General features: G+C 47.1%; 1 protein-coding gene across 2 annotated transcripts in view; it reads right to left on the bottom strand.

Annotated features, from left to right (window-relative positions):
* LOC119181373 (gamma-interferon-inducible lysosomal thiol reductase) overlaps positions 1 to 26,156 on the bottom strand; it is an 88,249-nt gene that overhangs the window by 9,304 nt on the left and 52,789 nt on the right. For both annotated transcript variants that reach the window (XM_075875275.1, XM_037432593.2), the window contains 4 exons: positions 4,601 to 4,753; positions 3,834 to 3,911; positions 3,576 to 3,671; positions 2,301 to 2,453 (listed from right to left, as the gene is read on the bottom strand). In XM_075875275.1, the coding sequence (XP_075731390.1) occupies positions 2,301 to 2,453; positions 3,576 to 3,671; positions 3,834 to 3,911; positions 4,601 to 4,753 (480 nt within the window). The remainder of the gene's footprint in view (positions 1 to 2,300; positions 2,454 to 3,575; positions 3,672 to 3,833; positions 3,912 to 4,600; positions 4,754 to 26,156) is intronic.

A 26,156-nucleotide genomic window follows, 5' to 3' on the forward strand; every position in this document is an offset into this window, starting at 1 on the left:
TTCGTGCGTTATCAAGCGATGTTTTGATGAGACAACGCGGCAACGGTTAAGCTTCGTTCCTGCACACGAGGTCCCGCATAGTGAACGTGTGGTAGTGCAGCACGTTACAGCGGCATACGAAAAGCGTACACGAACGTCAACTTTGCTGCTGATTGTTGAACGTCGCTGGCCGACATAGTGCCTCCGTGCACTTCTGACGCTTATCGCCCAGCGGAAATATTAAAGAGGAGTTATTTTCCGCATGATAATCCAATGAAATATTCGATATTGTCGAATATTCGAAGCAATTCGAATATTCGAACTTTTTGAATACACTTTCTTCGAATCGGATACGAATAGCGCGAATTTAATATTCGACGAATATTCGAAACTTTCGAATATTCGCACACCCCTAATTTTCATCGAAATTTTTGGACATCAATTTTCGTTGGTTTCAATTAGTTTATGTGCATAAGCAAAACTTGAAAACATTTAACAGGCTATAAAACCAATGTATGCATTCTCCCCCCCCCCCCCCCCAAAAAAAATAAGTGTAATGGCAGTTTGGACAACATAAGCAACACTGTACAAAAAGCAGATGTGTAGAAGCCACTTGCATCTAAATATGTACATGCACACACAATCACACACACACATACACTCACATAAACATACCCACACACATGAACACACACACTCATGCCGGCACACACATATGTGCATACCTACCATTTGTTCTACAACGAACATGGGGAATTTAGTTTTTATTTCATACACCTTACTCTTCTCTTTATTGTATCTTGTTTCACTTTTAACCTGTTAATATTTGTAAAGAGCTCTTTTTTTTAGCCTAATGCATTGGAAAGAATATTGTTATTTATTTATTAAAAGAAAATAACCTGCTGTGATATGTAGTACATATATATATTCAGCTAAATTATAGTTTTCTGCTTATAAGGGTCAATCAAGTTAGTAAAGACGTAAAGGTAGGCCACACTGAGCCTATGGTAAACTTACCTCTGGATGCTGTAAAGCAAACATTTCTTTTACATTATTTTGGGCTTAATCATCGTGCCGTTCAAAAATTACGACACTTCTTACACTGAGCTTGAACACTTCTCTGTGCAATGGAATAACTCATAGATTTTGTGTTGCTGTCAATGGGTTGTTTTAGCTTACTAAAGCTGGCTGTAGCTGCAGATGAAGTGTGAGGCTAATCCCGCCATAATGTTAGCACTGTCCCCGTTTGTTCGGCACGCCTATTTTGGTCCCCATCTTTCCCTGTGCCCAACTACGTTCAATTATATATACCGGCAAGCCCATGTCTCCACCCTTGCTAATACTACTGTGACTACAGAAAGTTTCTGAAAAACGAATCGCCTCCTGACAAAGCATCACCGAACGTCCTTATCAGCACTGATATTGTGAACCTTCTTCCAGGCACACCCACGTGGGAATTCTATCAACGAATATCTGTATATGCGAACGACTCCTTGTACCAAGTGTTCTGTTAAACCCCAGCACGTCGTGTGTGCCTCATCACAGAGCCATTGCGATACCTTTGCGATACAATGCCCTGATAAGATGCGTATTAATCAAAAGAATACAAAACTTGCCCAAATTAACTGCATAAATCAAGAGATGCTTTTTCCAAGGGGTAGTGCAAAAAAAATAAAAAAAAGAAAAGAAACTCTAAGCAGGAAATATGTTCCACACTTTAGGAACTTTTATAAGATGTCAAACCAACAAGCCTAAGAAATTGCTGTTCAAGAAAGATATCACTTCACCAGAACAGCTGGGTTTGTTCCTATATATTCATAGCATTGAAACATTCAGGTGGGAAGGATGGTTCAGACAAAACAAAATCAGGAGCAAGTGAGCTGAGAATTAAAAAAAATAATTTCGAAAGTCATAAGTTTTGAGCATCTTTTGTTACCTGTGCTTGTGCAAGTATTGTATTCTTTTGAGTGAAGCGTACTTTCGTGGACATTGTGTCAAGTGCACAGTGAGACATGACCGGCAAGCAATGTACCGGTTTACTTTGGAAAACTCGGTCAATAAGGCTGATCACGGAAACAAAGTAGAGAATTCTTCAGTTTATAACATAGTGTGAAGGAAGAGAAACAAGCAAGACAAAAAACAAGGGACATGAGCGGCAGCCAACCCAAACTGCATTCCTGACAGCGAATGCTGTTCTCTCGGGTATAACAGGCAAACAGATCCAACATCATGTGTCGGGCATTGCACAGTTTATATTATTAAATTGTGCTCATACAGTTTAAAAGAGTTTCTTTGACATCTGAAGAGACCAGTATACTTACTCCGTTCATGCGAATCCAGGGAACAAAGTCGAGCCGGCCCTTGCCGTTGACGCTCTCAGTCCACTCAGCGAATCTCAGCTGGAGGTCATTGCCCTCTTTGCCGCTGACGCACTTCTGCAGAGCCGTGAGGTCGAAACCCTGCTTCTTGGCGCACTGCGCATGTCGGTAACAATAAAAAGATACTGCAATTACGAAGAAAAAAAAAGCAGTAGTTCACAAAAGCCTGTTTGCTATTTTATCACTCAGCTGAATCAGCATAGTGAAAAAAATTTTCTTTACCACAGGCGTCTTTACCGCTTGCTGTGGTGAGACTCAGCGGCCATGGCGTAGTTCTACTAAGCACGAGAACAGGGCTTCGATCGTCCGGCCACGGCTGCCTCGTATTGATGGTGTCGAAAAAACTTGTTCAAAATCTTGGTGCACACCAGGCAGTCCAAAAAAAGTTGGAGTATTCCATCGTTTGGGGCTTCACACGTAATCGGATACTTGTCTTAGTTTTGCAAGTAAAATTAAAGGATGTAATTTTACTTGTAATGCCTTGTTTTGTTGTTGTTGCAAATTGCAATGCATATTTGATGCATGTAAAGTGCTACTGCCCAAAAAAAAATTGCGTTGCTCTGTACCAACTGTTGCTTAGTCATTCGTAGCAAATATATTTTCTCGACCCGTCATCAGATCACCTCATCATAAGCACCTCACATTAGAGTAGTACAATAAGCTGCTGTCTGTTGTTGTGACAATATTGGTTTGTATTGTCACTAAAAGTGGCTTCTGCGGTGACAACAAACCTGTCTCATCATAACAGTGCGACATACTTGTGAAGAAAAGTATCTGCCGAGTTCGGTCTTCATATTTGGTTATCGCCTTGACACGAGAAACTTCTCATTTGAAGCTTTCCAACATTCAGTGTGCCATTCTCGCACTCCGAGGCCAGCTTGATGTATAGTGCTGAATTCTCTTGGTAGACAAATCGGCAGCTAGCATCAATGCCCATTGCATGACGCCTGAATTAAGTTGAAACTGGAGGTTCAGCTTGAATGTTTGTAAGAACTGCTCTACGCTTATCGCAACAACAAGGGTGATAGAAATAGAAGTGTAGCAGGGAAGAGGAAAAATAGGTGACCACACAACAGGGTACATAGAGAAAAGTAGTAACACTGAACTGACTGAGCCAGTTGCAATCGAGGAGATACCTAGGAAAAGAGAATGCTAATCATAAAATTACAATAAGCCATACAAAAAGAAAGCCATTAATGGCCAAAAAGATTCACTCACCGATTCATATGCCCGGTTTGGATTTCTGGACGAAAACATGCATACGACGAGGGGCAAGTGTTGACTTGGCTCTGGGTAATACTTGATTACACATGTCTGTAAGGTGAAATATGAGAGCAATGTAATGAAAAGCAATTAGGAGTGACTTCACTATGTTGCGTGTATTGTTAGTTTTTTGCATTGTAATGTTCTTGGTGCACATGCACGGTGTAGTGCCAGGTTTTAGTAGGCGAGACTACACAGGATATTGGTGCTTACCTGCAGCAGATTACCGTAGCATTCTTTGTCTCCGTGCTGGCAGTCGAAAGTGTACCACTTGTTTGGCAGTTCTCTCCTCTGGAAGCATGGGTGAGATAACAAAATCGGGGATAATGGCTTGGCCTTATGTTGGGAACCTCTTAAGCTACAGTTATATATGTTCTGCTAAGACACAAAAAAAGTGAAAATTAAAATTGTAATAAATATTTAGTGGCAAGTTGCATACTTACCCAAAGTGATAATACAAGTGATCAATGCTTACCAACTGTATTTGTTCAAAGAAAAAATAGGAAGCGAGAAAAAAACATTGAACACCCTTGCAAGTGCAAGTCGGCTATAGACAAAATACAGCAGCAGTTGAACTACCAAATTATGACGTCATTCTATCGATGAGCGTTTTTGCGTGAAATAAGAGAATAAAGTGGCACCTAGGACTTCCCCATCTCTTTGAATTCTTGTAGCTAAGCGACTCGGCTGCTTGTCAATCAATCAATCAATCAATCAATCAATCAAACATGTCAATCAAATAATCTTTGAATTGTAGAACCAAAATTGATATGAAGGTTTCAATCAATACATCAATTCATTTCAACCCGTGAATTGATTTCCTATTTCTCTTCACATCGTTATTAAAGACAGACTCTAATTGTGCAGACCTGGCCACGGCATTGCTTGGCCACGACGTTGAGTATTTCGGCAGCTGTCGTCACTGTAAGCAGCCGTGGCTTATAGAGAGAAAAGCGTGTGACTGTAGGCTGTGCACTTACAGATGCTTTTCCATATGGGACGAGCTGAAGCTGCATGATGTTTGGGAGCTCGGCAAATGTGGAGTTGAGCTGCTCAAGGACGAAGTTCCTGCTGTCCGGACAGTAGGTCTCGTAGAAGACCTCCACGGAAACCTTTGGATTGTGCTCGCATGCCTGCAAGCAGGAATCAGATGGGAAGAATGAGCGACATGGGTGAGGACATTCTTTTTGCTGCTGCCTATTAGGCCAACTACTAAGTCGACGTTGATTGTTGAAATGGCGGTACAGAAACCTCGTAGTGTTACTTTCGTGCCAAGCAAGGGGCAATTATAGAATAAAATCACGTTTCAGGTCTGCGCATCAGGTTGGCGCACTTCAAATTACCCGTCTCAAGAAGCGGACCAACCAGACTGTCTCACGTCACTGTTGCCGTGCACAGCGTTGCCCGGCTTTACGTCGCTAGTAGCAGCAGACCGAAAGCAGCGGGAGTCACAGCAGCGACAACGGCCATTGATCAATTTCTCGCCATTGGCTTTGAGAATGCAGACGCTTTTGTTTCAACTGCGCCCCGCTAGATGGCACCACGTGTCCCGTTTAATCACGCGAAAATTTAATTTTCGGACCACTCGTGCCATTCCCCATAGTAACGTCCGGCGGTACTTTTTTCCATGAATCGAACAGAAACGAACGGGCAGCATTTCATTGCGTCTCTTAATGCGCGGAAGGTTCTTTATTTAGTGCAATTAGAACGATTACTAGTGATTAATTGTAGGCGGTACGTTTGATGTCATAGGGATCATTTTGAAAATGTCCTACTGTGGCGCTTGTGTTCTTGTGCATTTACCTCAATTTCTCGGTAAGTAAAGCACTGTCGTTGATAATATTGTTTTAGATGTCATACATTGATTTTTCACCCTGACGTCAATTGTTACTTGACTTTAGTGTCCCTTTAAATTCTGCTTCACGTTACTTTGTAGTCATGGGGTTGTATTTTGTATAAAAACTGGCATGTCTAATTATCATGTTGATGGCAATTTTATGGTCTCTCTCGGCGGATTTTGCCGTCGCCGTTAGTGCCGCCGTGCCGTTCTGTCTATCTATAAAAACATGGAATGTTCCGAAACGCGCGACCGGGGATTCGAACCTTCCGACACCTTGCGTTAAACAACTCTGCTACAGCGCATAGATCTTTCGTACTAGCGGCGAGCTGTTATGTACACCATTTACGATTGGTGGTACGCGCACATCTCGGGTGCTTCAGTGTGGCAAAGGGTGTCCACTATCACTCGCGCGGTGGCGCCAGAGTGTACTATTCTAGTACACTCTAGTTATGGTGGCTAGAATTGGGAGGTGACGCCAACGGGAGCTCGGAGCCGCTCCTTCGTTTCGAGCAGCGCGGCGGTGGCGCTGTCGGCGGAATGGTGATGCTAGTTACGCGCGCGCGCCTTGAGCGCGCGGACCTTTCAAAGATGCTGTTGCTGAAGCATGATTCAGATAAATTGGCGATTCAGATAACTCACTGTGACGATGGCTGATAGAACGCCATTTCAAGCATTAAAAGAAATTGGCTGCCGCTGCAAGACTTCTGTGACGTTGAATCTGCGCAAATTAAAGCTTTCGTTCGCATATCCCTGCAGTGTTTTGGAGTGCAAGGCGACGGCGTTTTTTTTTTTTAAAATATTACCAAAGTTCTGGGCGAGGAAAATAAAACAAATATTTATTGCACATCATATTATTAGGAAGATCTATTGCACATCATGGAATACAGGGTAAAATAAAATAAAATGAAAAAATACGCACATTTACATACGCTCGGGAGTAGTTAAAAACATTGAAACATTGCACACAGACAGCGCATCGCTTGGCACTAAGTAATAAGAGGCATACAATCACTTTCCACTCGGCAAAAAAAAAATCAATAGAGCTTAAAGTTACAATATCAAACTCAGAGCACGCGTCTAAGCTTCAGCAATTTCATTCTTTCCTGCTTAGCGTTTCGTTTGCTGTTCTGGGCTTTGACATGAAAGTGGAGCCTAGTAAGAACATAAAACTTGATAATTTTGTTTGTGAGGGACATACTGTGGTCAGGGCAGCCAACAAGTGTAAGCTTTCTTAACTGCAAGAAGGAAACCAAGTCCATGATGCTGTCAGGTTTGACTTCTGTAACACTGAAGCAGTGGGTAAAAGTGTTCTCGAGAGTGGTCACGAGTTCATTGAGCTTGACTGATGGGTACAGCAGGCCTCCTCGGTCAACAGCAGCCGTGAGGGATGCTGCAGCTGGAGATGGATCGTTCTCGCCTTGTAGGAGCTGCTGGCTGCACTCTGCACATTTGGTGCTTGCAACGCCATTGGGATGCACAACCGATTTGCTAATATGAGGCATGGCTTTGAGAGTCGTGTCATGCTGTTCATCAAGCTTCCGGGCACAGTCAATAGGGTCAACACTGGCATGGCCTTCTGGCAGTTTCACGCCCGTTCGAACAAAGGTGTTCCTCACACATTTAAGAAGGTGTGGGAAGTCCGAGATGAAGTGCAGAAAACGTTCTGGGTCTGTAGGGTGCTGCCTTCTACATACTGTGTTTTCTTTCCTGCCGTGTATGCCGAATGAGTGCCACATGCTTCTGTTCCACGCAGCTCCATCAGTGGTGATAAAGTCTACGTGCAGACCGGCGTTTTCGCTCATGACTACTGCTTCGAGGATTATTTTGCCTAACGTCTCGGACTTCACATTGCTGCGTGATGCGAACACACCAATAATCTGGTGCCACGTGCCTGTAAAAGGCACGAACAATACTACAAGGCCATGGTCACATGCTACGGAGCGCTCACTCTCTGGTGTGAACTTCCCAAGGTCCACAAAACCTTCGATGGTGCCATCGGTTCCCAAGCTCAAGTGTTCAGATAGCTTAATCTCATCAATTAACAGCCCACCATGGCGCTGGAACAAGTCCATAGATTTTGTTTTTTCCGCCACAGCAGCAAACACTTTTTCGCTCAGGCCGAATCCACTCCTGTAACGCTTGAGATATCGACGTAGTGATGTTCGAGAAGGCAACGCCATGATGTTGTTTTTGCGTATATGCTCATAGAGGCGTGGGCTTTTCATGGACATAATAAGGCACTCTAGAGCCCATTCACTTTCATACTTCATCCCTTTCGTGGATTTTCTTTTAGCCGCAGCAAAGCACGCCTTGACTTGTTGCTGCTGCTTAATGGGTAGGGCCTTCACCGCTTCTTCAAATGCTGTAGAATCATTCCGTGCATTCTTTTCTTTCATTTGTTTGATGAGAGATTTAGCCTGCAGGACACTCAGGCGACTCCTTTTCGCTTGCGCTGTTCGCAGCTTAAGCCTGTATGAAAGCTTTTGGGACTGGGCCACATTTTTGCCTTTTCTTCGCCTGTAGGACTCACGATTCAGGAGTAGTCTTCTGAGGTGCTTGCATTGTGGGCAGGCTTTTTCTGGCGTTGGAGCAACCCCACGGCAAGATGGGCTGAAGGTTCTGCCATCAAAAGTCTTCTCCTTGTACTTTAAATTCACTCCAAATTCACCAGTTTTACCAAACCCTCTGCATGGTATCATGGAGTCGACGTCGCGAAGCAACTCTTCTGCCATTTCGATGTCGGTAATGTCAAGGGTCTTTATTTTTGTGGCTTGCACAAAAGCTGTCGCTTGAAGTTTGTTTTCATCTGATGTCATTAGCACATACTTGTCAATAGTCAACTTGTCACCATCTAGTGCGCAAACTGTAAACACCGTGGCGTTGTCGGCTCCAGCAATTAGATGTCGAGCCCAGTAAGCGCTGGGAAGACCACACTTGCGGACGTCGGGAATTGCGGGCACATTCGGAACAGGTATTTGGTTACTGTCGCTTTCTGTGCTGTACGAGCCAGCTGTCTCCTCGCAAGCAGACGTGCTTGGTTCCTGACGCCGAATTTTCGATGGTAGGCCGCAAGTGGATGTTCTTGACGTCCTTTTCTTCGGCACTTTCTTTGAAAGATACGCAGGAACATTTGGGAATATGGTTGGCACCGCGTCAGATTTCAGCACCGGTTTCCCTCGGGGAATCTGAACAGTTTCGCCGTTTATCACATGCGTGTAAAAACGCTCAATAAACTGCTCGTCGAAATGAAGCTCACATAGCGCCGACTTCACGTCCAACGACTTGTCGGCACGGGGTACGGCTCGTTGCCAGGCTTCGAAGAGGGCAGGGTCTTTGGGAACAGAGAAAAGAGAAGCACGCTGACCTTGCTCCCTCGATGACACATAGCCGCTCGTGCAGCCAGGAGCAAAGCAGTGGCGTTGCCTCGCTTTCGTAGTGCTGGAGTTCATCCTAAGGTCGGCACTCACACTGTCATGTCAGCAACTAAATACATTTTGCCATAAGCGAGACATCAACGCGGAAAACTGCACACACCCAGACACGCTTCCAGAGGCGAACCAGCGAACCCAGCGGCGAGTCGACGAGAGAGCGCGGAGCGCGCGCTTCGCCCGCATCACTATGCCGACAGGAGCGCCGTGGTGGCCGTCGCGGCGGCGCTTGAAAACGAGGATCGCGCGCGCTCGGCGAATATGCGGGCGCTGGCGTCACCTCCCAATTCTAGCCACCATACTCTAGTGGCGCGAAGGGCCAAAGGGTTGCCAGACGCCCGCTCGTCTTTCGCCGAAGTGGGGCTGCGCGCCTCCGGCGCCGTGCTTTGTTTGACCTACAGAACGTGGTGGCTGCTTGGGTGCTAATCTCTTGAGGGTGGGCTCAACAGATGGCGCATAGCTTTCTACGTGTTGTGATTTCGTCGCAATGTTAGCGTTGAAGCCATAGACCGCACGGAGGTCACTTCGCTTGTTGCAGCAGCGGCCGTGTTTGCTGAAGGAGTAAGCTTCTAGCCTTCATATAACAATTAAGTTGGTCGCTGTCGCATTCTTTGCTGCGCCCTTGCGGCAAAGTTGACATTTTTTCATGTTAAAACTGCTGCTTGGGCGAGTTGGTTAAACGTTGCCGTACGTGGAGGGGTGCGCTTGCTGGATCGTGCTTGATTGGATGCATGGATGGACGCACGAACGGACGAATGCACAGAAGCACGGACGGACGCTTTGCCCCACTCATCATCGTTCACTACGTGGATATGCTGTGATTCTTTTTTTTATGGCACGCATATAAACCACAAAGATAACGTGATGCAAAGAAGCGATGAAAAACTTGAGTGTGCGTGCTTCTTCTCAAGTGTTTCGTCTTTTTGCGCTGGTAACTTCTACCTTTTTTCTGTTAGGCGCATATTGTATCAGTCGCAGCACCGGCTACAACACGGCGAATGATTTTGAATGCAAGTCACGAACGAAAACTATGCATGTGTGCTTGCATGGGTGGTACGGAAACGCTTTTGCACCTGTGCAGCGTCCGCTAACTTGTGGTTGGCTATTTCAAAATATTTTATGCGTGCTCCGAATGACCCTTATCTAGAAGTTTAGTCGAGAGGCTGGTCACGCAGGTTGTGGCTGCTATAGCTCTAGGAGCTACAAAGTTTCTGGCTTTCTAATATGTAATATGGACCTAGCATGAGGTGTGGTTGTGCGTGGTATTGAAGCGTTAACCTGTGCACCTGTGCATGTTTTAAAATTTTTACCTCCAAGGTAGTGCAGGTGAGTGTTTTCTTCATGTGCGTTGCTGAACAATTGAAAATCGCAGCGTGCGCGTTAGCTAAAAGCGGACGGCGGATCTTTGTATTCAATCAAAGTGTTCTGTCTCTCATTGCCCCTTAGCAGTGATTGACATGTTCCAATATCTATCACTGCGTGCTTTTTGCGCCTTCCCAGGTTTCTTTCCTGCGCAAAGCTGCAGTGAGAGCCAACGTCAACGCCACCGTCCGTGTAAGCGTTAGCGCCCTCTGCTTAGAATCTACACGCCTTTCCCTTTAGCAGGAGACATGATTGTGTACTTTTTTATTTCCTTCTTTAATTGGGTGAAAAATATGTAGAAACATTAACGCGCACGCCTATGCGATTTGTACTGCACATGAGCTCTTTTGTCCATTGGTCCAGGGGCCCTGGCAAAAATCAAATCCACTTCCATGGGTGTGTTCCAACGCTCACCTTAGACGGCTAAATAGACGGGTAAATGTACGGCGGCCATGTTAAGTCCCATTCCAATTCTCACGTAGCCGGCAAGATAGACAGCTCCGAGAAGACCACACCACACACACCTTCCACGGCATGGTCATGATTTTATTACTTGTATGTTTTACCCGCCTTACCGCGAGGAATTTTATGGCCCTTATACAGCCGCTAATCACAATCAATGTCCACATTCCTTGTCCCTTGAACTGGCGCTCTTTGGCCATCAAATGGCCCTTGGGCCAAAAAAACACCATATATCATCATCATCATCATAATCCGAGAAGACCACATCGTAGACAAATACGATGCAGGCTACATTGCTGTCTAAATAAGAATTCGGCTCAGCGAATCGCTCAGATGGATCAAATCTCGCCGGAATGATCGTCTGCACACAAGCAGACGCTTTCCCAGACGCTCAATGTGAATAACGTTTGATTGTTTTTTTTATTTCAACACGAAATAAGCCAGAAATTACGACTGTTACGTTTGTTTATTTTAGCTTTTTCTTCTCGACGCGAGGTGGCTCATTGTCGCGTGAAATCTGTCTAAATGTGTTCCATTTTTCGGGCAGCTTGGGCTCGATGCTGTCTAAGAATTGAAACACAGCCCATTTTTCTTTCTTTCGCTCAGCGTCTTCCCTCAAAAGTGCGCCCACTCGATCACGCATCGCTGAGAACGACAACAAGGCGGCAGCGGCGGCGGCTTCGCATGCCGCGTTCCATCTCTCGGCGAGGCCGGACCTGACGGACCAGGTGTGGGTCCCGGGGTCGTTGCTTTTCATTTTGGCCACTATACGGCGCGCGCACGAATGGCGAACGCGCTTGCCGTTTTGGCGACCTCCGCGCGCGCAAGCCGGCACACGCGGCAGGCCCGCCAGGAATAATACCGTGCAGCAAGCGCCAGTGCTATACTTCAAACTTTTCTGCAACTCCCGTGAGGATATTACATTTTAATGATATCTCTGGAATGGATCGAGACAAAAAGAAAAGGCCGGATGCCCTATGTGAAGTCAGTTTGTGGACAATGTTGTTTTTTATTTGTTGTATTGCGTCCTCAATGTTTGTTTTATTTCTGTTTTTTTATATTTCACTAGGCTCTAGTTTCACATTTTGCTGGGCAAAGGAGTGCTTTTTTTCATTTGGAGGATGGGTAACTGACTGGATTTGCAGAGAAGGCAAACGCACGAAGGGGAGACAAAGTTTGGGAGCCGATTAGATTAAAAATTTCGCAGGTATTATGTGGCAGCAGAAAGCGCAAAACCGGGTATATTGGCGGAAGTGTGGCAGCTTGGGCTAGTTGGTATGACATGACGATAGTTATAGCGCGAGAACAGAACGACGACACAGAGACCTTTTTGTCTCTGTGTCGTCACAGTTCTTTGTCGTCACAGAACTGTGTCGACACAGACACAGTTCTTGTGTCTGTGTCGTCGTTCTGGTCTCGCGCTATAACTATTGTCATATTGGCGGATCATGGGAGAGGCCTTTTGCGTAGTCAGGCTGATGTATGTATGTATGTATGTATGTATGTATGTATGTATGTATGTATGTATGTATGTATGTATGTATGTATGTATGTATGTATGTATGTATGTATGTATGTATGTATGTATGTATGTATGTATGCATCTATGTATGTGTGTGAGTGTGTGTGTGTGTGTATGTATGTATGTATGTATGTATGTAAACACGAAAAGAAAAACGAGACCAATAACGTAGTTGATTTAATAAAACGCATTCAGTTCATGGCAAGTTAATTTTCTTTATATCTATGCGTGGCTCCGAACGTATTTTATACCCATTGCCTCAAGAAATGCGCTATTCGCATATGCTATGATCTTAGTCTGGCCGTAATAACGGGTCATTCGAACATCGCCGTATGAACAATACGCTCTGCAGCGGAAGACGACGAGGAAAAAAATGCATGGGAGCGAGGGGAGGGGGGAGATGAGTGTAGAGGGGGGTAATAATGACGACGCACTCGACTGACTGCTTTTGTGGAACAGCTGTCGCGACCACACGAGCGTGTCTTCGTTTTGTGTCTGCATATCACCCCCTCCCAAATCCTTCTTTTCAAAACCCGCCTCCCCTTCCCATTTGTTACGCGCAGATCCGAAGTCGACAGGGTTGACATAGCGTTGAGATAGCGACAAAAAATATCCAGGGATGATTAAGATACTCTCTCATGTTAATTTTGAGCGCAGGTTCGTGCTGGGGTGGCGCCAACAGTATTCGAAGTTTTTGCCGTCCGCGTGTTGTGGCAATGTAACATTCGATTGTTACACATTGCCGCAGAGACTGTCAGCACTCGAGTGCTACGGACGGCGGTGTAGCCAGAAAGTGGCACACCGAACCGTGCCCCCCCCCCCCCCCCCCACAACTTTTTTTCGCCATGGCGTAGAGAACGAAAGATAGCCACTTCATAAAAAACCCCCCTCCCCCTGAAAAGAAAAGAGCATATCCGCGGAGTGAATGATGAGTGGGGTGCAACGTCCGTCCGTCTGTCTGTCCGTGCGTTCGTCCGCTGTATTTCACACACTTCTATTCGACCAAAGCCACCCATAGGAAATGAGACGAGAAGTGAAGAGGAGACAGCGCGATCTATTGCACTGTTCGGGAGATACTGCCGGTTACGCCTCACGCAGGACAAGGTTAGACTAAGACGAGCTTCGCCTCCTAAAATTTCTGCCTACGCCCCCTAACTACGGACACCTCTTTGTGCAATACAGGCGGGCCGCGAACCCCGAGCGAAACGCCGACGTCCACGTTACGACAAGCGAAGGTAACCGCAGTACACGTGCCAGCACTGCATGCGTACGACCTCCCACCTAGCGGCTAGCGCGCGTGACGGAGGAAGAAAGCGAGGTTAGAGAGACCAGTGGCTCGTGGTATCGACGGGCTCTGCGTTTGCTCTCTTTCGTTCTCGTTCGCTCTGTCGATTACGCCGACAACGCTGAATGTAACTGCGTTCAAAGCAGGAACGGGCGCCTATAAAGCTGCGCTAAAAAAAGTTAATTATTTGTAAGTACACATGAAAACTACTTGCAAAGGCATGAAATGAGCTGTCTTTCGTTAGTCTTTCGCCAGTCTTTCGTTATTTCATAAGTTTTTTCACAGCTCGATGCGCATGCCACCTGATTTTGTTCCCCCAGCGCACATCTCTCAACGAACTAATCATCCTCTTCAAGTCGCACGCACCGTTACCTTTTAAACATCATTTTTTCCTCGCACAGCAGTTGCCTGGAATGGCCTTTCAGGCGACATTCCCGCCATTACTTGTACTTCTACCTTCACAACCAGTATCACTAATCATCTTTCACTCTAGGACAAACGATTGTTTTCTGCTCAATTTTTATGTAATGCCCCGCAAGGGGTCTTTAAGGAAATAAAATGAAATGAAATGAAATGAAAGTACCTACAGTATTGTATGTCCTTTTTAATAGTATTACAGTATCTTCCGTCCGATTCGTTTCCAGCAACGAGTGAGAGATGCAGAGGTGTAGGCAGAATTATTTTTCGGGGGGATGCCCTTTCTTGATTTTAGGGAGAGGGGGCTACCCCCTCAATGTGGCAATTTCGCTGTGTATGTCACGGCGAAAAAAAATAAAGGGGGGGGGGACATGCGCCTGGTGTGCCACTCCCTGGCTACGCCACTGAAGAGGTGATGTCCGCCGTGGTGGAGGAGCAGTTGCAGTTCTTGGTGCTGATCCGATGGTTGTGGGTTCGATACCTAGCCATGGCATCCACATTTGGGTGGAGCTGAAATGCTAGTGGGCCCGTGTGTGGCGCGATGTTAGTGCATGTTAAAGAACCCCCCCCCCCCCAGGTGATCGAAACTTCCGCAGCCTTCCAATAGGGCGTCCCTCGTAATCATGAATATTGTCACGAGACTTCATAAGAGAAGGGGTCTTTTAATTGACCACGACGTAGGCAGCTCTCGAAAAGTGCGTCCGTCGCCGATGACTCTCGCGCAAAGAAGCACACAAGTGCGGATTGCCCCGCTTGTGGACTGTTAGCAATATTCAACAATGTGCTGTGGGAATGTGAAGCCATCGGCCCCGCACTCAGCGAGGACAGGTGGGCTGCGCTCTTACGCAGCCCCGAACTTAAGGATCAAACCCTGGCCGTCCAGACCGCCTGTAAACAGGCCGCCAAGCTCGGCTTGACGGTCCCTACGTGGGATTAGCTGGGTGGCGCGCGGTCTTCCCTGCGTCTTCTCAGGGCCAAAATAAAGTCTTAATCAATCAATCGCGCGAGCTCATTTTCTTTTCTAGGGTGAGAGCCGCCCTTGCCCTCGACCCATTACGTGCAGGTGGCAATGTCGTGGTTTGGGATCGTTATTCGGTCATTCCAGCGACGCAGGCGGCGCCGTGTAGCCGTGCTCCGAAGTTGTCACACGGTGATAAAACTGCGACGCAGTTGGGTCTCTCAGTAGTCATGAACCAATGAACGCGTCTTCACGCTCTGCGACGCTGACGTAAACGCTCGCGACATCGCCGTCTCATCCGCCATTTCGACCTTCCGCTGCGCCGCCTATAGTCGCTGGAATGATCCAATAAACCCCACATATTGCCACTTTAAGATTACCGAGAGGCGTTGTTCTTGTCGACCGTATTGCGCCGCTAACTACACTGTCGACGTGTCGCAAGAAAGGCGCCTGCGTCGGGTGTACTGCAACCAATTGCGCGCGGACCGGTTTTTCTTTTGTTTTTTTTGTTTTTCCTGAAAGGGAAATTCCGCCGGACGCGCGTCGACTCGGACACTCGCGACGGCGACGACCGATAACCGACTGCTGTGGCGACACGGCGCCTCTGCACGGCGGCGGCCACGTCTCGTAAGCGTATGCACCTTTTCACAGGAAGGGGAAAAAAAAAACACCACCATGATGGGCTGTGCGCGAGAGTACAAAGGCTAAGGGCGCAGCGTTGTCAGTGCAATTTCGAGGGGACGCGCCAATTTGCACAGCCCAAGGAGGGCTATGGCGGCGCCCAGGGAGGCGTTTATGAAAAGGTGAATACGCGAGTGACTCTCGGTGACGAAAAAAAATATATATAATGACCTTATTGCCGGCTCTCGGAGGACGCGTTTTGGTTAAAGCCGAAAAGCTCGATTTCTGGTTACGGGATCGAATCCCCTCCATGGCGGCTGCATTTCGGTGGAGACCAAAATGCCAGTGGCCCGTCTGCCTGGATTGAGTTGCGCGTTCAAGAACCCCATGCGGTCGAAATTTTTTGTGCCCTCCACTACGGTGTCTTACATATTCATATCGTGGGTTTTGGACGTTGAACACCAGCAAACTAACCATAGAAGGTAAAGGCGTTGGATGTCTTACCAAGCATGAAAACTGACCATCGGTGGCGTCGGTGTCAACACGCAGTAATGCAGAAGTTCATTACGCTTGGCGTGAGAGGTAACTAAAAAATTCTGCGTCACTCTTTTTTTTTTGTTACCACTCGTGCAACAGCTTGTAGGTGTCGCACGGCTGAGTTAGACACTTGAAACGTCCACGTCGGTGTACTGAATCTACCCTGCCATCCTTCGAAAGCCTTATGCACCTTATGTGCTTTTGCACGACCTCGAACGTCGTAGGCACTTCACCTAGTTTTAGGGGCAAAGCTTCTCATGGCGTCACCCGTTCGTCCCGTTATCGTTTGTAACTAAGGGTGGCGGTCGCCCTCTGGACTTAAAAGAGTGGATAAGAGGACCGTTCCATCGATCTCGGTTAAACTTTATGCACGAGTGCAACTTGTTTATGTGTGATGAACCTGTGTTTATCTATGCTTGTTATGCAGGGTAGTCTTTCGAATAATAATAATAAGAAAACACCAGTGGCACAACAATAAAGTTTCACCACCACCAACACCACCAGTGGCACATACACGAGAGAGCGGGTATGTGTCACAGGGTATAGACCTTTAGGGGGCGAAGTTCCTCCTTAAGCCGTGCGTCGTGCGTCTTCGATGTATGTTTGTAGTAGGTAGCCACGTCTCGTTTAGTTTTTGGAATGCCCGCAAGATGGGGGTACTGGTATATAATCAATACATGATGAAAAGATGCGCGATGGTGGTACTTGAAGTGTTCACTAGACGGACGGAGAGACGGGCAGACGCACGGACGGACAAATCGACCCACGGTTGGAGGGATGCAAGGACGGAAGAACGCTTCGCCCCACTCATCACCATTCAGTCCTTGGATATGTTGTGATTTTTTTTCATTATCCCTCCGTGACCGGAGCATTTTTTTGAACAAATTGCGACGCTATGCCATGACGTGTCACGCGACTTAATGATGACGCCATGATGACGCCAAAACTTTAGGCTCTTTCACGGTGACGTCATTGTGAAGTCATATGAAAACGTTGTAACGTAACTTCCGTAGCCAGAAATTCTTTTCAGGGAGGGGGGAAGAAATACCTATCTTTATTATTTTTCCTATGTAAAACGCCCCCGTTATACCTATTTCGGGAGGGGGGGGGGCGAGAACACCCTCCTGGCTACGGGCCTGCCATAACGTGGTCTTCTCCATCACTCGTCCCTGATGCCGCAGAACGCCGGCACTACGCCGTGCTCCCGACCGGGCTGCAGAAATTAGGGGTCTTTCTCCTCTTCTAACCACCACCACCGGTCAAATTCCACGAAGCCTGGAAGACTTTTGCCTTTACAATAACCAGTAAATAAAATGACGCCCGTGTTCTTGCATCTACAGGTCAAAGAAGTCCAGGTGATCAAGATTCACCAATCTGTCACTGCCGAGAGCTTCGAGTCGAGTATCGTTGGTGTTTTGGCGGCAATCCTCGTCTTTGCCATGTTTGCCAAATAAGGACAACGACTGGATAAGAGCTGCTCGCGGGACAAACACGTGTGTCGTTGGTTGCGCGCTTACGTGCTCCAAATACGGTGCGACTGGCCTTGTCTTCGTAGAATGACTGGCGTCTCTTTTTCTTGTCTTTTTTTTTTTCTTTTCGTGGTAGACACACATGGCCCTTCTTACCTTATCTCCGTGGCAGCAACAAACACTCTGCTCATAGAGCGCAGCAGCTAGAATGTAGCTGATACGCGGCTTCTATTGCTTTCTCTTCGGCTCACTCGCAATGGTAAACGGAGAAGAAAATGGTAAACAAGCGCCGTTTACCGTGAATGAGGCACTGGCCCAAAAAGCTTGCAAAAAAAAAGAAGTTATTCGGTACTATTCCACAGCAATTTCCGTGCCACTAACTTTGTTTAAGATTTGAGAACACTGATGTGTGCATTTGCTGTCCTAAGGGCCGTACCCAGGAACGTTTCTCGTGGAGAGGGAGTGGGGGGAGAGGTGTTGTTTTGCGTAGAACGGCTAACTTTGGCAATTGGCGGTCGATGTGACGACGTGGAAATACTTGCGTGTCACCCAAAAAAGTTAAAGCATTCAATGATTTCGGGGAGTGTTAGAATCGTTTCAACTCCCCTCTAATCACGGCTGTCCCCAAGCCTACGAGCGCTCCACGACGAGGCTGCAGCGAAAGCAATGACGTCTGCACGAAAATGCCGCGGCTTGCACAATGACGAATACGACGACGGTGGGCCGTCGTATGTGATGAAGTGGCGGGTTATTATAAGCGTTCAGTCACGGACAAAGCGATGCGGCGACAGGTCGCGCTCTGTGTCCCAGCTGTGGCGCGTCCTCGACGGAGGAAGTCGGTCTATACACTATACGACGTCGCAACCACGAACAAAAGAAAAGGGGGTGGAGGTTGTGTCTGCAGTCTATTCTCAAGCTATAACGGGTCGCTCGAGCGCAATATACAGTATACCGTAAGTGCTGTAGGCCCTCGCTCGCAGGTGCGCGCAGTAACGTGCAGCGTACGTTGCTCGCTGCCTGAGAAATTATGCTGTACGTGTCCGGGGCTCTGAAGATGAAGATTGTGCATGCTGCTTAGCGGCGATTTAACGTACTAACAGCGACTTCTCGTTGCAACGAAATCGCCTCACTCGTGATGTATTTGTTCCGAGGTTTCTCGTTGGACCCGTCGTGCGTGTATTTTATCTGCGTGCTTCCTTTCGCCACATAGTTGGGCATTGGCTGGCGTAGCCGAGGGAAGACAAGGGGGTTTGAACTTTCCTCTCAAAATTTTGCAATACAGCATGTGTATATCTTCGTCATTCATCATCCTTATACTACGCCCACTGCAGGACAAAGGCATCTTCCAAGTTTAACCAATCAACCTGGTTCCGTGCTTGCTGCGGTAACTCTATATACCCGTAGACTTCTTAATCTCATCTACCAACATAGCTTTATTCCCCCCCCCTCCTCGCTCGCCTGCCCTCTCTTAGAATCCAGTACGTCGCTCCTAATGACCAGCGGTTATCTAGCCTTCGCTTTACATGGCCAGCCCACGCCCATTTCTTCTTGATTTCGACTAATTAAGGAGTCCTTAACACCCGTTTGTTCCCTGAGCCACTTTGCTCTCTTCTTTTTCCTTAAGTTTACCTACCTACATCATTTTTCATTCGCATTGCTCACCGCATCGTCCACAGTTAAGTTGAACCCTCTTTGTAAGATTCCGGGCTTCTGCTCTGTAGGTAAGTACCAGTAAGATGCAGTCGCCATATATATGCCTTCCTCATGAGGGAATGGTGGTAGCCTATCTAACATTCATGATTTGAGAATGATTGCCGAATGTATTCCATCCCATACATATAATATGCATACGAAAACACACTCTTTCTAACACACTCAACAAGTTCGATGACCAGCCTCTGTCAGTGGAAGGTATACTACGCCGTCGTCCATGCAGACACAGCGTCGCAGAAGGTCGTACAATCGCTATATACGGGGCTTCTTGCGAACTACTCGCCTGTTTGAACGGCTCTGAGTGGATTATCTTCGTGTGTGCGTGTGTGTCCGTGTTTTGTTTTGTTCTTACTTATTTTCTATCTCGCTTTTAACCCCCTATTACCCTTTCCCAGTGCAGGGTAGCACACCGGATCCTAGCATCATGGTTAATACCTCCCTGTTTTCCTCTTTTCTCTCTTGGCATGCACATACAAACACACCCAAGCACATACATGAACGGTAGTTGAGCTCTAACCCTTCATTTAACTCTCCTAGTCCCAGCGTTTGACGTGCTGCAAGCAAGTAATGATGCGCATAAATATAGTAGGCGTGTACGGGAGGGCACAGAATAGCTCCTGCAGAGAAACAGAGAGCGAGTGAGGAGCCGGGCTATTTAGTCTATTTCGAGGGCCGGTCTCGGAAGTGATGCGCCACGCGCATGAATAAAGATGAAATATACGTGCAGTGCGATATGTATGCATACACGTGGTGGCCTACAGAGTTGTGTAAGGAGCACCAGGCGCAGTGGTCTGTTGCCGCCGGAACCTCACTCCGCCGCGAAAGCGCTTGTTGCGTGCAGAGAGAGTACAAAAGATGCAACGGTTTCATTTTCTTTCTAAAGGCCATGATAGTCTTTCTTGGGCACCTTCGACGCAAAAAAAAAAAAATTAATCTTTCTGTCTTCTGTACATTTGTTTGTTTGTCCACCCTTAACGGCACACGAAAAGGCATCGAAGTGACCGGCCGATACCCCAAACGACCGACCCCATCCGTAGCGCCCACCAATACTGCGCAAGGTGGAGCGTTCAAACTTGTGCGATTGTCAATCAAAAAGCAATCATTGCGCATATCTGAGGCACAATTACAACACGTCAATATTTTGTATGTATATCTTTTACTAGACAAGGCATACAAAAGAAATTCTAAGGACCGTAGCGTTTATCACGCTGCGCTGACCATGCAACGCTTGCACGAAAAACAAGCGTTTCCAACGTTTTGCTAAGACGACACGGTGGTGGCACCTACCCGTCGCCTTGCGTTCTACACCTTATCGCCTCCGAGACGGGCGCGCACACCGCGCGCGCGCTTTATTTTTCAAGATAACTGCCAGATGGCGCTCATGTCTCACGTGTGACATGACTTGATGCGTTCGTTGATGCGCACTATAACGCGGCGCTTCCAGAATACCATTCACCGATTTTCTTGCGCAGAACATCAAGTAAACGTTTTGTTCACTCTCTCCAGACGCAAGACTATCGTCTTTCGATGACATTCGCAGTGTAATATGCAGATACGGGGCCAATTTTTTTTTAATGGCGGAGATTATTAGGGGCGAAGCATCTGAAGATCACCCCATGTTCCTCCGTCCATAAACCGCCGCCTGCGTCTACAGCAGATGTAGGAACAGAAACATACGTGAACGACAGAAGGTTATCAAATGGTTGCTAACCAGAACAAGCAAAATAAAAGGCTATAACGCCTGAAAACACCGACATTTAACCGCGCATCTGTCAAATCGTATGACAGAACGAATAGTTAGCAGGAGCAAAATAAAAAGGCCGTTAACCAGAACAAAATAGAAGGCCATGATTCATGATGTGGTGCATACTGCCTCACCTCCAACATAATCATTCACCTGGTGGATATACGTGATTAGCTAACACTGGACCATGCCTGTGTATTCAGGCGTGCACACTGAGCCATGCCTGCGTATTCATGCATGTGCCTGTGTATTCAGGCATGTGGTCGGTGCACACTGAACCATGCCTGTGTATTCAGGCATGTGGGACGGCTTTAAGCTCTCCCCTAGTAGAGTACCCTGTGCTCTAAATCGTTACCCCCTTTTTCTAACCCCCCCCCCCCAGCTCCGGGACGGCTTCGTGCTCTCCCATAGTTGAGTACGAAGTACTCGAAATGGTTAAACATTTTTTTTCTAAACACAGCTAGCGAGATGCGCGGGACGGCTTTAAGCTCTCCCATAGTAGAGTAACTTGTGCTCTAAATCGTTACCCACTTTTTCTAATCACAAAAACCACTCTTGCTTCATTTTTACCGGGACAACTTACTGCTGTCCCGTAGTAGAGTACACAGTACTCTAAGTTGTCTAATACTTGTTTTGAACGCAGAACAAGGATTGAAGGTTTACGTGCGACGGCATAATGCTCTTCTGTAGCAGGGTACGAAGTATACTCCAAATTGTTAAACAATCTTTCTCAACACAGTGTTATGGTTACGTATAAGGTACTCGGCTGCTGACCCGCAGGTCGCGGGTTCTATTCCCGGCTGCGGCGGCTGCATTTCCGATGGAGGCAGAAATGTTGTAGGCCCGTGTGATCAGATTTGGGTGCACGTTAAAGAACCCCAGGTGGTCGAAATTTCCGGCGCCCTCCACTACGGCGTCTCTCATAATCTTATGGTGGTTTTGGGACGTTAAACCCTACATATCATCATCATCATCATCATCATCATCATCATCATCATCATCATCAGTGTTATGGTTACGTAGTGCGATTAGACTGCGACGGCTTTTTGCTGTCCCACAGTAGATTACAAAGTATCCTAAATTGTTACACTTTTTTCTATAATTTTATGTTCCTTAAAAAAAAACGTTGCATTTGTGGGCTGCACATCTCTCGATATCGTTTGCAAAATTGTTGATCGACAGTTGGCAAACAAAGGAAGTGTCGGACCGTTACGCCTGCACGTTTGACGGCATGCCCCCATTACCGAAGGCCTCGTTTCTGGCGTCTTATGTGATTCTTAAGAGAGAAACGAAGATCAAAGTGAGCCCCGTAACTGTCTGCATCATAGTGCGACACCTCAAAAGTAGCTCACGAGGGAGGGGTGTGTGTGGAGGGATTAAAAGTATAGGATTAAAGGTATAGAGAAAGAGAGGGGGAAGGAGAGAACGTGGCGCAGGGACAGCGACACCCAGAAGCAAGGAGAAGATAGGAAATATTGACGCGGTCGAAGGAGTCTGAGGACGGCGCACCACTCAGCGAGAGCTCTTGTCGGCATGAGGAGACGGCGTAGGGCGAGCCAGTCAGTCAGAGCTGCGCTGTCATCGGAGATCGCGGGGGCACAACCTGCCGGCACGAAATCCAGAGAGCGAGTCACGTTTCTGGCGTCAAACTGCTCTTGTGTTTGTCTGTTGACTCGGTGCGAGTATATCAGGCATTTCTACGGGCAATTTAGTTGCTACAGGCAACTACGATGGCTGTGCGTTCGTATCCAGGCAGCAATGAAACGTAACAACCTGAGATGACGTGTCACCTCGATAAAGGACGAGACTTCTGTATCGGAGACGTATCGGTCGAGGGTTTTCAATTTTGTGCGCTCGGTGGCGCCAGATATTTCGCGTACTGCACTGCCATCAAATTCTGTGCGCCATAAAAAAGATTCATTTGCAAGGAAAAGACAGAACACACAACACAGGCAGAAGAGAGTTAAACCAGTTAGCTCGCCTTGATCAATTTTGACTTGAACCCAACGCGCTACACAATCCAGCAATGATTGTGGAGCGATGCGAGGTCGCTGCTCTTCTTCTTCTTTTTGTGTGTGTGTGTGTGCGCGTGTGTGTGTAAGCACCTTCCCCCCCTCTCTCTTTCTATCGTTCGGAAAACATCGCCTCGAACAAGTACAAGTGCTATCACTGCTACGCTTTATCGAGGGCTCTTCGCTCACGTTTGCCCGCGTCTCGCGATTGGGACGAAAGTGAACGACTTCCCTTGTTACGTGGAACAGTGAGAAGAGAGAGAGAAGAAAAGAGACGTTCCGCGATACCGAACCAGTTCCTTATCGGCCGGGAGTCGTCTTCGCAGCGTTCGCGACTTTAACTACGCCGTATAGTTGCAGAGGTGGATGGCTTCGTAGAACCCGTCTTCCGATCACCACTCCCTTCTTTTCGTGCACTATACAGACCCAGTTTAGAGACCGGTGTGCCGTTTAATATGAAGCGTTCTATGGACATCAAATTGCGGTTTGATCGAGAAAAAAATGGGGGGGGGGGCGAGGAGTATATGAGCTCAAGTTCGGAAAGGCAGCCCCAATTGATAGAAGGCATTATACAAAAGTGTGAATTGAAGGCAGACTACATACTGGTGCAATGTTTTGTAAAAAGTATATCGAAAGCGGGAGAGCTGCAAGTACATACTCGCGTAAAACCGACAGTCTCATTTCTTGATTGACAGCTTGACTAGCTGGCTAGTGATATTTGGTATTTTTATGTGATCGTTAGAGTGAGCGAGAGAGAGAATTGCTATTGGTTGGACCTCGTATGGCCCGGAAGACTTTTGGCTCTCGCCACCGCCTGGGCTCGGCCGACCAGGGCTTGTTGCTGGACTGGGTCATAGCTGGACAGGGTCGCGTCCCGCTCATCTATCGTACGATTTTATGGTTGAGTGGTATATTGGGACTGTCTTGGCAATGTTGGAACTCCCAGACGATATGAAATAAAGAGGCCGTTTTATACTATAATAAATATTCCTATAAGAGTGATGGCTCCAAATGCTCCCGGTGTGCCTTATGGTTTCACCTAAGAGTACTCGAAGGGGAAAGCCATTTTTCCCCCTTCTTTTCAGTCGATTGTACTAATACCCCCTTCCCGAAAACTTTCTGCACCCAACGGTGTTTAATACTCGGCTGCTGACCCGCAGGTCGCGGGTTCGAATCCCGGCTGCGGCGGCTGCATTTTCGATGGAGGCGGAAATGTCGTAGGCCCGTGTGCTCAGATTTGGGTGCACGTTAAAGAACCCCAGGTGGTCAAAATTTCCGGAGCCCTCCACTACGGCGTCTCTCATAATCATATGGAGGTTTTGGAACGTTAAACCCCATATATCAATCACATGATAACGTCATCGTGTGGCGTCCCGTCGAGTGACGTCACATCGACGCCACAAATTTTGGCGGCTAGTGACGTCATGATACTGTCATACGGTGACGATGTCACACGATTATTTTGCATCCGCCTTGACACAGACGCAGGTGACGGTGAATTTTTTGCGTTTGATGGGGAATCTAAGGCTTTAGCCTTAATAAAAGGCTTTGTTCTATAACGATATTGAGCTGGCAGACAGGTATGTAGCCTTCCACGTACGTTAATTGCAAGACCAGGTAGAAGAACCGAGTTTCGTTTCTATGGCGACCCGTAATATCCCCATTGACATATGCTGGCGCGCTTGAGGGATGGGGGCGGAGTTGCAAAGTGCATTCCATTCATTGACTTCGTATGGAGGGGGCGTTGCCACGACTCTTCGCATGCCTATGCCTGTTTTGATAAGCAGGTTTTACTTGCTAATGTTCCGTTTGCGCACCGCTCCCCGCTTATCAGCGTTGGTGTCCCCCCCCCCCTTTGTTCCCGGCATTCTTTTATCAAGTACTGCAGATCACGCAGTTGGGACCATTCTTTTGTAAACCTTCTTTCGGCAAGCAAGCCGCATTAAAAAGTACGTTTATTTTGTCCCCTTCTTGCACCGTCTTCGTCTACCGGCTTGAAACCCAACTAATACCGCCTTGGTGCGTTTAGAGTAAGATAACCACGGATAGACAAAAGGCCGTGCTAAAAGCATTCCCACGTTGACCATGACAGCTTTTTCGGTGCTTCCGCTACGAGCTGTGGGTGCAGAAACGCGTCACGCTGTTCGATTTGCCAGCGGCTGCCATATGTGCGTTCAGGGGATGTTTGTTCTCCCTTCTTTTTGCTGCATCGAACTACTCGAGACCATAATGATAACAGTACGCAATACCCAGTTTCATTCCTTTGACTTTCTGGCTTTTTTGCTGGCATAGCCGCGAAACACTTACCCCCGTATTCTAGAACCTCCCTTCAGTCAACGCTTCGCCTTCACTTGAGAAAGCCGATGGATGCGCCATCTCTAGGCACGGCAAGTCACTGCATATCAGGGACAGTCTGCTGCGATTCTTGAGTAGCGTGGCGTTTTCAGCCGAGTGGTGGCGCAGTGCTCAGCTCTGTCAAGTGAAGGGTGAAAGTAGAGTCGAGGAGCGTTTGTGAATACGGGGGTGAGTGCAGCGTGGGAGACGCTAATGAACATTGAGAGTGCTATAGTTCAAGGAAGTTTTCCACGTAGAAACCTAGTTCTGTGCATCGCGCTGTTCTGCAAATGTATATGCACATTGTTATGTACATATGAACCGTATATTCATACGAACCGTAGGAACCATACACAGCGCGAAAAGGTGGTAAACAGGGGAGCGTCGTCGCCCACCTTGCTGGCTTAACGACTGATATGTGTCGCACGCAGGACGCCGGTTCGACTCCCTGTCACGGCGGCCGTTTTTTTTTTCTATAGGGCACGAATCGCCCAGAAAGTTTGCGTAAATAGACTCACTGTGAAGGACCCTGTATAAGTGGTTAAAATTAAGCGGCCATTCCTAGACCGCGTAGTGCCTTGTTTTGACGAGTGAAGCCCCCTGAAACCATTATTTATTATTATTATTATTATTATTATTATTATTATTATTATTATTATTATTATTATTATTATTATTATTATTATTATTATTATTATTATTATTATTATTATTATTATTATTATTATGTTCGCGCTATGATCACTAGCAACTGAATGACCATGGCCAATCAATCAGTCAATCAATGAACAAATAATTCGCAAGTCAGTGCAGAGTCAATGCGTTACCATTT

Source organism: Rhipicephalus microplus, chromosome 10 (genome assembly GCF_043290135.1).
Source record: "Rhipicephalus microplus isolate Deutch F79 chromosome 10, USDA_Rmic, whole genome shotgun sequence".
Taxonomy (NCBI): Eukaryota; Metazoa; Arthropoda; class Arachnida; order Ixodida; family Ixodidae; genus Rhipicephalus; species Rhipicephalus microplus.